The following is an 11707-nucleotide window of genomic DNA, read 5'->3' on the forward strand; positions in this document are numbered from 1 at the left end:
GGAGGGGAATCTGCGCAGGAATCGGGGGCAACCAGACGCCACATGGGGAGCTGGAGAAGGGGCTGGCTGAGGCGGGGCTTCAGGCCGAGGGACGGATGAGGGTCCTGCAGACACAGCCTCCTTGGTGTCATGTCCCGGGAACAAGATGAAAGGGACTTGGGTTCCCCACAGCTGCACGGAAGACCAACCATCCCATGAAATGGCTCATTTAGATGTTTTCCCTTTATTGTGTGCACAAATGTGTTATTTCATGACTTAAAAAGCTCAGCCCTTTGAAGTAACAGACTGTGGCCTCCTTTTTGTCTATCCTACCATCTCTCGGCTGCGCTACGGGGCAGGAATGCCACTGTCACCATGCGCCTTGCCCAAGGGGCCGTGGGGCCGTGTGTGTGAGTGTGTGCACACAGCTAGGCCTCGGCCCCCAGACCCCTGGGTACTTCCCCCAGGCCTCCCAGGGCTGCAGCCAGGACCCCAGGACCCAAAAGGCCTGGCCAGTTGCCCAGCTCTGTGCCTGGCGCTCTGGCGCTCTCTGGCACAGCCACATTCTGGGCACCGAGTGGACTCTCAAGGACTCTAGGCCACGCCAGCCTCTCTGTGTCTATGGACACCACTGTGTTGTCTCCGAGCTTGGCCCCGGCCCAGAGTGAGTGTGGGTGGGCCTGTTGGGGTCCTCGCCCTGCGCCATGACTTTTCCTGGGGATGGAGGACCCAGTGGAGTCCAAGCGGGCCCTGGAAGGCAGCAGGAGCCCCCACTGCTCCCGTGACGCTCCCTCTCCATGTGGGGCCCAGATGGTGCCCCTTATATCTCACAGACCAGATATAGGACCCCTTGGGGTGGGCCCTGGTGCCGAGCACTGCCCCCAAGAAAGTTCCAGCACCCGAAGCTGCCCAGCAAGCCCCAGGGCTCACAGGATGTTCTGCCCACTTGGCAGTGTCCACCTCCTGGCCATGCTGGCTCCCAGTCAGCTTCCAACACTTAAGTGTGCAGGGGAGCTGGGCCCTATCGGCTACAGGAGAACGCCATGTCAGGACCCATCCTTGGGGGTCCTTGAGGGTCTGGGCTCCTCCCTGACACCAGTGCTCACACTGTCCCCTGCCCAGAGTCCCCCTTATCTGCCTCTCACACTCCTGCCTGCTGGTCAGTCTCCTCCAAGGGAGACCCTCCCCCTGCAGCCCTGGCCCGGGGACAAGGTCCAGCCTCTGTGCCAGCTTCCAGCAGGATGCCGGCATGAGGCTTTGCTCAATGAACTCTTGCTAAGTAGGGTGCAGGGTGCCAGATGTGAGCCGCGGTTCAACAACAGACCACAAGAGGAATGGAAGTAGAGAAGTCTGTTGCTCACGAGTCCTACAGAGGAACATGCTGTGCCTCAGAAGGCCACTGGTGGGGGGGCCATGGCAGGGTGCAGACAGAGCGGGCAGACAGAGCACATGCCTATAGTAGGTCTGGGGGTGGAGTGCTTTGGGGTTCCCGGGCCAGGGCTGGATCCATCAATTCAAACCAAAAGAGTAGGTCTGGCGAGCCCCACGGGGTCTCATCTAAGGGGCGCACAAGGGCAAGGTCGTGGGAGGGGGAAATTTGCTCATGAGGGCTCTTGGGGAAGTCACATCAGGAAGCGGACCCACTGTGACCATGTGGCTCCCCTCTGGGCCTGCACTTGCAGGCGGGTGGTTGTGGAGGGGGTTGGTTGGTTTAAGGCCCCTGCAGGCCACTTGGCCACACAAAATGGATGCAGGGCAGCAAAACCACAGAAGCTGAGCTAAACTCTCGCCAACGCAGCACCAGGCCAGGGCCCGAGGACTCCCTGAGGGTGCAGGGAGCATCGGTAGCATAGACCTCAAGTCTGCCACTGCTTGTTCACAGACAGGTAAACTGAGGCCCAAGGCAGAGCCCCAGGGCCACCCCTCACCTCCAAGGTCCTGCCCTGATGCTTAGGGCTGGAGCTGAGGGGGTCTCTGGGGATCCCGAGTGGAGCCCACTGGGCACAGGTATGAGGTGTGGGGGCCTCACTCCCCCCGCCCCTGTGGGACAGAGCCCTGCGGGGCCACACAGCTCAGCCTCGTGCTGCTCGCTGCTGTGTCTCCAGCATCCAGGACCCATCCACGTCCACATCCCACAGACGCCCCTCTGTTCTGAGCAGCGTCAGCAGAAATGCTGAGACCTGAGCTCAGAAAGGAGGACAGAGGACACCCCGCCAGCCTCCAGCCCCAGGCACACCTCCTCCCTCCGGGGCAGGGTGGAGCCAGGCCGCAGGGAGCAGGGCAGGAGCAGGAGTGGCGAGCAGTCAGCGGCCACATGCAGACCGAGGTCTGAAGGGGTGTCGAAGCTGAGGCAAATGCAAGCTTCCCCATTTCCAGCCAAGGCCAGCTGTGGCCGGCACCTTGAGGGCTCAGCGTGGACGGCGGGGGCACACGGGGGGTGTGTGAGTGTCGGCGCCCAGAAGGCTGAGGGTGAGCGGCCCAGTCCCTCGGGGTTGGCCTGTTCTCCCTGTCCCCGTGTTCCAGCATGAGGGGCAGGAGCCTGGAGGAGCTGCCCAGAGAGGGCGTTCCGCCCCGGCCCCCTGGTTGCTAACCGGCCATCCAGAGAGGGGCAGTGACTGTCCTCTGCCAAGGAGTGGGCCAGTTTCTAAGGGGACCTGAAGGGTCCCGAGTTGAGCCTGCTGCTTCCCCAGCCCATGCTCAGGTGGTTTGACCAAAGCCCCTCCCCAAGCTGTCAGGCCGGAGCAGGACACAGGCCTGGTGGGCTGTGGGCGGTCACCTCTGCCCTCAGAGCAGGCTGTGGGGTCCTCTGGGTGGTCGGGGGCTGAGGCCGCCTGCTTGGCACAGTCAACAGAGGCGAGAGGCCCATCATCCAGGCCTCATGGCAGCCATGTCCGCAGGGCCAGCCGAGGGGCAGCTGGACATCCAACAGAAGGTGCCGCTCTGGGGCCCCTCCCGCCATCAGACAGGGTTGACCCCGAGCCCCCCACGTCTCTTCAACTGCAGAGAGACGAACTGGCAGAAGCACAGGCCCAGTTCCTGGTGGCCCCGTGCTCCCGCGACGTCCTTGCACAGGGGGAAGTGTGCGTGGGCAAGGCAGCAGGCATAGCTGCAGGAGAACTGCAAGAGGGCCTCCCGGAACAGGGCCTCGCCATCGGAGGCCTGCAGGAAGACCCGCCTGCAGTCCCCCAGCAGCACGTACACAAAGTGCAGCTTGTTGAGGGTCTCACAGCCCATCAGCACCGAGTGGCCCGCCAGCAGGAGGTTGGCTTCCCCGACTCTGAGGACCACCTCCCGCATCTTCCTCTTAGAAAACCTTCTGAACCAGCACAGGGTGCTGACTGCTAGGACCAGGAGGAGGGGACAGAAAAATATATTGGCGGCGATTAAGAGGAGGTGCTGAGCTGGAGGGTTTGGACGGAGCCCCAAAATCAGGGGGGGAATAATCGATCCCATGGAGAGAAAGATGAGGAGAATGCCGAGCGTGACTCTGCAGCCCACATACCGGAGGCAGGACCTGGGGGACTGCACCCCATTCAGGATGCCCACGGCACGCCTGTACACCTCAGGGTCCTCCAACACCTCCTTCAAGGGGTCCGGGACGACCAGGGTGCTGAAGGTGCCCACCCTCCAGGAGGGCAGGCTGTCCCTGTTGATGCAGTTGAGGGTCAGCAGGGGCTTGCCGCTGTAGAGGGGGGAGGTAGGGCGCAGGGCCCGCGGGGAGCTTGCCACCTGGTGGTTGGGCGTGCACAGGAGCTGCACCAGCTTGTTGTAGAAGCGGCTGTCTGTGGCCTCCAGGTAGGTGAGGTGGCTGAGGTGCAGCGGGACCCGGCAGGGCCTCAGCAGGATCGGGACGACCGGCTTCCTCTCAAGGCAGGAACCAAAGAGTGACAGGTCGGCCTCTAGGAGGCACCACCGGCTCTGCACGAAATCCTGGCTCAGCACCAGCAGCACCTTCTGGCTCTGGTGGATGCACTCCGCCATGTTCTCCAGGACGTTCCTGCCCGGGGTGAAGTCCCGCTCGTGCAGGCAGACCCTCAGCCCCATGTGGTCTGCTTCCAGGCGGCTGATGAGCCCGTGGGTCCACGTGGCGTCCACGCTGCTATAACTCACAAACAGGTGGAACTTCTCGCTCAGCCTCAGTGGAGGGATGGTCAGAGCCTCACCCTCCTCCCCGGGACAGGAATCCATGGGCGCTGCCCCCGGCATCTGCCTCTGGTCTCAGAGAAAACTGCCCTCAGGCTGCAAGAGATCAGGACAGACAGACAGACTGGACAGACGGACAAGGACAGACCACCGATAAAGATGGAAGCAGGTCCACAACCTGCAGCAACCAGTCCAGGAAGCTGCAAAGGACCCCTGCAGCAACCAGCCGAAACCCCCAGGACACCATCAGTGACCGCCAGCTTCCCCTGGTTACAGCTTCCCCTTCCAACTCAGGACCCACCCGAGAAAGTCAAAATGTTCCCTGAACCCATCATAGGACACCGTGCTTCTAGATCCCGTCCCAGCCTCCTGGGCCCCCAGCCCCCATCAGGGCAGCCCTGAGCCCCACTTTCCTCTATGAATCTTCACTCCTCTGCCCGCCTTTGGGTCTCTACCAAACCCAAGTGACAGGGACCCCCTGCTCCAGTGCACTTGAGGATTCGGCCTCCACTGTTCTCATCTGGGGGACTTCGGTGATGTCCACAAGACATCTGGCTTTGAAAGGGTGGGGGCACACGGTGGCCACACCTTCCACTCCTTTCTCTCTCATCAGATGCGGTTCATGTGGTCACTCATGAGGGATTGTTATAGACTGAATGACCGTGTCCCCCTAAAATACGTATGCTGAAGCCCTAACCCCCAAGGTCATAGAGTTTGAGGTGGGCCCTTGGGGCATGATTACATCGAGAGGGTGGAGTCCTCATGACAGTATTAGTGTCCTCATACAAGAAACCCTAGAGAGCTCCCCCACCCTCTGCACACTGTGAGGGACAGTGAGAAGGAGGCAGTCCGCAAGCCAGGAAGAGAGCCCTCACCAGAACCCGACACAGGACACCTGAGCTCGGACCCCCAACACGACAACTGTGAGAAACGTGTGACTGCTGTTTCAGCCCCAGCCTGTGCTGTTGTTATGGGGCCTGAGCAAACTAAGAGGGGTCTTCCTCCGAAATGCTTGCTCCAGGAAGGGCAGTCACACTTTCCAGAAAGCACTAGAACTTTCTCAAGACCCTCACATCAAGATCCAGCTGCTCATACTCTGTGGATTGAGGGCTGAGCTTGAACTGCTGCCATGTGGGGTCTGTCTGCTTGTTTCTAGGAAAGCTTGTGAGCACCAGCTCCCCAGGACTCATTGCTGGGGGCTTCCTCGTGTGCCCACAACCAGCTGTAGTGGCCCCAGCAAGCGGCCCTGCCTGCTGGAGCCCTGCAAACCCCATGCAGCTGGCTCCGCAGGCAGAAAGCAGGCTGTGCTGTCACTCTACCCCGTGGCCCCCGGCTGAGAACCTTCCCCACTTGGGTGAGCAGGGACAGGGTCATGGGGGCCAGGCCAGCCCTGCAAGGCCCCCATGCCCTCTAGCAGCACCTCTGGGAAATGTCAGAGGAGGAAGCCTGAATGCCCACTGCCACTTCCACGAGGACTCTGGGGCCCCACCTCCTCTGCCCGGCAGCCGCAAGGAAGGCTCCAGCACCAGTGGTGACAGAGAGGGTGCTTGCCCCGTAGCCAGCCCAGAAAAGCCCAGCTGGAGCCTTTGGAAGAAGCTACGTTGCCTGCCCGTCCTGCCCAGGAAGCCCACGTGCCCTGGACGCCATCCCAAGCCCCCCACCCCGTCCCTTCCAGGAGGTGGCAGCTAAGAGTCAGATGGGTGAGGCTGTGGGGGACACAGTTGGAAAGCCTGGTCTTTCGGGGCCCCCACATCTCTCACCGGCACGCTCCAAACGGGTACGGGAGTGCGCTCCTTCTGCTGTGTCCTGGCCTACTCGAGGCAGCTGCCTGCTCCTTCTCCACCGAATCTCCCGCTGACAAGGCGTGTGGAGCTTGTTCACTGGGTCCTTGCGCACGGTGACTCAGGCCCTGTTCTGGGCACCAAGGGCCTGAATATCACAGGCTGTCGGTGGCCAGTACTGGCCACCCACACTGCCTGCTCCTCACTCCAGTCCTCAGAGGAGGCCCAGGGCGCAGCCAGGGAGCCCAGAGCTGCCCCCAGACAGAAGGAAGTTTGTGGCCAACACTTTCTAGAAGGATCTCTGCTAAGTGGGAAAATAAAAGAAGGAACCAGATTGAGGAAGTCACCGAGCACCAGATGGGGATGTGTTTGAGTGGAACAAGTGGCAATTGATGCCCCTGCTGGGAAAGACGCCGACTGACCCAGCAGGTCTACAAACTGGAAGCAAGATGGCTGGGAAGCTCTCGAAATCCGTCTGATGGTGATGCTGGGCCCTCACAGAGCGTCTTGGCTGGAGCCCTGCAGCTTGCTGGACACTGGGCCAGGCCCTCCAGCTGTAAGAAGTGACAGGAGGGGCCGCAGGTGGCTGGCACAGCTCCTGGTTGGGTTTAGCAGGGCAGGCCTAGCTGGGGTCAGGGGTAGGAGTGCACTCTCAACATCCGCGGGGCTGGCAGCACCCTCCAAGGGAAGACCCCAGCTGCTGCGAGACCCTCCTCAAACAGCCACACTCCAGCTCCACTGCTCTTTGCTCCTGGTACCTGCGCCAGGACATAAAACTCCAGGGTGCCCCACGGGCAGGGGCAACATTGGAGGGCAGTCCTAACACCCACAGCCTGGGGAGCCCAACCCCAGGGGCTGGGCAGGTCAGTCTGCCAATCACAGCCCTTCCTGGCTGCACAACCCCACTCCTGGCTCAGGGTGCAGCACCTGGGGACCCCGATTTTCCTCTGCACACCACCCTGGATCCCTCCCCAATACACACCACTTGCCCCTTTGCCCGGGGGTCACACTCACCCAATTCTGCAGGTGTGACCCCAGACCTCATCTCCCTGCAGGAGCCACTGGGAGACTCAGGGGCACCGCAGAGGACTTCACAAGACACCCACACACTCATATACTCACACACACACACACACACACACACGGCCTCCTCAGGCCCAGCTTAGGGACAGGTACCTGCCATAGGCAGAATGGGGGGAGCGGGCAGAGTGAGGCCTGGATGCTGACTCCCTATGCCCCTCCCACACATACCCCAGTAACTCCCCTCCGAGGTCAATAACTCTGCTCTTTGCAAAGCGCTCTGGTTCCCCACCTGATCGATCAGCGCCCTGGGGGGTCCAGGGTCCCTCCGGCTGCAAGCACCCCGACCCCTAGTCCTCCTCGCTGGTGTTGCCCATGCTCTGATTCCAGTTTGGGGCTGGCCGGGTCTGAGGGCCACGGCCAGGGGCCTGGGCATCAGCTCCTGCCCCCTCCCCGCCACACTCCCCCAGGGTCCCGCCTGCCTGTGGGGGAGTCGGAGCCCCAACCCTCCTTGGCCCACTGTTCCCCCTCCTCCGAGTGCTCAGCCGCAGGAAGACACCCCCACCAGGCGCAGGTCACTGGGACGCTGGCTGGGTGGGCGGGCCGGCAGCAGTCCAGGCACCCGGCCAGTTGGGACCCAGCCCACACCTGGCTCCTGACACACCTGGTCAGCACTCTCAGGGCACGTCTGCCACCTGTGCCCCACTCAGCTTAGGCCCCAGAACTCAGGGCCCTGAGAGGCACTGCCTTCTTGTCCCCAACTCCTGCCCTCGCCCACCCAGGCAGCCCCCTGGGACAGCACTCCAGAAGGTTCTGAGGAAGTGAATGACAGAAACCTCAGCTAAACCTCAGGTCGGTGGGAGGCCTGCAGGGGGAGCTGTCACCCCCATCCCACATGTCAACTACACCAAACAGGAAGAGAGGACACTGCATCTCCCACAGGAAGCACGATCATTTTACTGTGAAGGAAGATTTCTCTCCTACCTGGCAGCAGCCCAGCCAATGAGAAACACCACAGCTCAGCCAATGAGAAATGCCACAGCTCAGCCAATGAGAAACACCACAGCCCAGCCAATGAGAAACACCACAGCTCAGCCAATGAGAAATGCCGCAGCCCAGCCAATGAGAAGCTGTTGCCACCCTGAACTGTTACTCTCCCCCACTGGACTTTCCTTTAGAACAGCTGCTTCCTCTCCCCTCTTTTCTCTATAAAAGCAGTTCCCTCTTTTATTTTCTAGATTTGTTTATGGTTCACCATTGCATGCACATCCTGCATTGTAATTATTTTGGCTATTCCCCAAAAAACTCATTTTAAGGGTAAAATAACAGGTGAATTTTCTTTTTAAGTTACCAGTTCCCAGTGGGTTGTGATGCTCTGGAGGCCTGTCCCCCCTTCTCTGAGTCCAGTGTCCCTCAACCCGATCAGACAACAAGGCTCCTGCCTTTTGGGTCTCTGCATCCTGTTCCTGCCTCCCTACCATTTGACAGTTTATTGATTATCAAAGTCTGTTCTCAGGACAGGCAGTTTTTGGGAATTGAGGTGGGGGGAGGATGGGGAGGGGGGAAGGGGAAGGGAGGAGGGAGCAAGGGGAGAGGTGGGGAGGGGGCTGTGCTGACTGCCCAGGCAGTGTAAGGGGATCTGGCTGCTCTTTTTCTCCAAAGAAGACCCTGCTCCTCCCACAGGATCTGGTCATCTTGGGTGTTTGGGGAGGTCAGACTCTGGGGCTGTGTGTAATTTGAAAAGAAAAATCCAAGAAAACGGTGATTGCCTGCGATGGTGGGGGTCATGACTGGGGGCAAGCCCTGGATTGGGGAATTTGGGAGCCACTGAGGCCAGGCCCCCTGTTCCAGTCATTGCCCACCCGGGACCCCAGCTCAGGTGCAACAGCACTCACCCTCCTGGCCTGGGGCATGGTGGGGAGGTTGCATTGAGCTCTCCTCTGGATTTTGGATTCCTGGGGGCTCACTCAAGAGCTGAGGGACCCTCCTGACCCCATAGCGCCCTTTGCCTACCCACTCCTGTTTCCCCAGAAGGTGGCCAGGCCTCCCACGGTCAGCCCAGAAAGTGTCCTGTGGTTGATGAGCCGCCCACTGTTCTCAGGAGTTTTCTGGCAAGGACTCCATGCTCCCCCAGTGTCTTCAGTGGGTTCCCTCAGGGACCCTGGGGAGGCCATGACCTACAGAGCAGGTCCCACAACTGGTTTGAGGAGGGAGTCTGGGCCCCATGATGCAGGGGGTGGTGCTGGAGCTCTTTGCCCCGCCTGGCTTTCTCCTGACTCAAGGAGCCGCCCACGTGGCTGTAGCCGCCCCTGACGCAGGAAGGCTTAATAATCACTGGAAAAGGCTTGCCAACAAACTGTGACCCAGAGGTGAGAAGGCCGGTTAGCCAATGAAGGGTAAGACCTCCAGGGCGGGGCAACCTAAGCCTGGCATGGTCTCCTGGGGGCACAGATGGAGACAACGAGATATCGGGAGCAGGAGGGGCCGTTGCCTAGGAGGCCTTGCATGCTCCGAGATAAAAATATACGAGCACAGAAATAACATGATAATGTCAAAACAGAGGCCGAGGGAAGGTTCCTTGAGAAATCACTAAGAATTCTTGGCGTTCGATAATTACATTGTCCAGAACACCTGTGTATGTTCAACAGCTGTAAACTATGTATATATTGAAACGCTGGTTATAATAAACTCAGAGTGGCCATCAGCCCTCTCCACATCTATCCTGATGTGTACATTGGATTGTGACACCGACAGTAGCTCTTCTGCCTTTTAACGGGGTTTAGTGAAAACATTAGCTATTAATAGTTTCAGTGAGGTAAGTAAAAATTTTGTTTTCTCTTCAAGAACAATTGCACGTGAGTCCCAGGGGCCTTGTCCCACTGGAGACACATGAAGCTGCTAGGGGCCATGGAGACAAAACTCCTCCCCAGGCAGGTGACGTGAGAAGATGCCCCCTATGCAGCAGCAGGTTCCAGGGAGACAAGAATCCTGGCCCGGAGTTGGAACAATGCAAAATTAATCCTGTGCCTGAGGGGCAGAATGCACCAGGGCTCTAAGGGCACAGGAAGAAACATCTCCAGGACTGGAAACTGCCCTCTGAGCTTGTCTGCTGATCTGATGTGTGCCTGGATCGCTGCATTGGGCTCTTCGCCCCTAAGATCAGAAGGGGCTTTGTAGGAAGAGAAAGGAAATCGCCTGCTGTGCCCCAGTCTGTTTTGAATTAAGGGAAGGGTCCCAGGGCTGGGTGAGGGCTGAGTGGGCATGAGGGGACATGTGACTCATTTCTATGTCCTCCTCTGTCTCCTCCTGTAATGACCACAGGCCCAGGACAGGGATGGGGGTCAGGGTGGGGTGTGTCCTGGAGCATCCCCAAGAAGATGCCTGCAGAGGTGGGTTCAAATCTGCATATCCTTGGGCCAGCCCTGGTGGCCTACTGGTTAAGTTCCGCCTGCTCAGCTTTGGTGGCCCTGGTTCGGTTCCCAGGTGTGGACCTACATTGCTCTGTTAGCTGCCACGCTGTGTTGGTGACCCACGTACTAGAAAATAGAGAAAGATTAGCATGGATGTTAGCTCGGGGCAAATCTTCTTCACTAAAAAAAGAAAAAATCTGCGTATCCTTGATGGAACCTGGCTGGTACCTCCCTCCAGGCTCCCACGTGGGTTCCCAGGCCCCTCTCCCATCCCCCTGTGCAGCCTCTCCCCTCCCTCGACCCTCCTGGACAGCTGTCCCCCCCACTCCAGCCCTGTCTGAGTTGCCTCCTCTCCTGGGACAGGTGCTCCTGCCAGGTCAGCACATTCCCACTCAGAGTGAGTTCTCAGGGGGCACTTGGGGTGTCACCCACTTTCTACTCCTCCCTGCCCACCTCTCCGGCCACCCCACCCCAACATAGCCTCTGGGATCTTCTTGCTGCAGGACTTTAGCATATGTTGTCTTCTCCTCGTTGGCCTCCTGGAGAACTCAGCCTGGACAGGGCCTTGCCACTGGGTTGTGAGTCCCTGCTGAACCTCAGGAGCGGCTCTGAGCGAGTTCTAGTCAGCAGTGGGCAGCCGCCTCTTGAGGGCAGCCATGGGCCGGCCCATCCCTCTCACAGGCTGGGCAGGCCCAGGCCCTGGTCATCCTAAATGTGCTGGTGGCAGGAAAGGAGAGCGGAGGATGGTGGGGGAAGGAAGCCACGTGGGAGGAGAGTGCCAGGAAGGCAGGCCGGTGCTTTGAGACAGCTCCTGGTGATCTCCAGGCTGCTGGCCAGAGTTGGGGCCTCCTGCTCAGCATTGACCCCCGCCTGCCCTTCCAGCCAGGCTGGCTCTGGGTCTCCCGAGTCCTGGGAGAGTCCGAGGGCCACTGGCCCTTGCACACCCTGACCCCTGGACCATCTCTTTGGGGTCACAGCATCTCTCAGCAAGGCAGCTGGTAAGCCCTGTGCCTGACAGTGGACGCCCAGTGAGGCCCAGGGCTGCAGGTGGGCACGTTCTGGGCCATCCCCCTGTGAATCTGCCTGAAAGTAGCAGTGTGGACCCATCTGGTCCCAGGGACACGATTCAGGGGAAGCTCTGGGCCCTTGGCCCTGGGATATGCACATGGGGTGTTGTGGGAGCCCCTTCTTGGGTCGCTGTGCAGAGGTGTGGTCCCAGTGGCTGGGGTCTGCGGGGCCAGGCCGCTAGAGGGCGCTGGGTAAACACTGCAGCCAGGAGAGCGGGTGGTGAGGACCCAGCAACTTGTCCCTGGTTCTCCTGAGCCACACCTGTCCCCCATCTGTGCCTGGGGCGCAGCAGAGGTCTCCAACTGC

The 11707-nt window shown here is 60.0% G+C and overlaps 1 protein-coding gene across 2 annotated transcripts; it reads right to left on the minus strand.

Annotated features, from left to right (window-relative positions):
* Positions 1–204: 204 nt before the first annotated feature.
* Positions 205–6193, minus strand: LOC106782066 (uncharacterized). 2 transcript variants are annotated; one of them, XM_014733432.3, is made up of 2 exons: positions 5883–6193; positions 205–4246 (listed from the first exon to the last, which is right to left on the minus strand). In XM_014733432.3, exon 2 carries the CDS (start codon positions 4183–4185, stop codon positions 2938–2940), a length of 1248 nt encoding a protein of 415 aa, XP_014588918.1. In that variant the 5' UTR covers positions 4186–4246; positions 5883–6193; the 3' UTR covers positions 205–2937. The 2 variants fall into 2 exon arrangements, with proteins under 2 accessions (XP_014588918.1, XP_070131418.1); XM_070275317.1 differs by having other exon boundaries at positions 205–4218; positions 5883–6119.
* Positions 6194–11707: the final 5514 nt, after the last annotated feature.

This window comes from Equus caballus, chromosome 1 (assembly GCF_041296265.1).
Source record: "Equus caballus isolate H_3958 breed thoroughbred chromosome 1, TB-T2T, whole genome shotgun sequence".
Taxonomy (NCBI): domain Eukaryota; kingdom Metazoa; phylum Chordata; class Mammalia; order Perissodactyla; family Equidae; genus Equus; species Equus caballus.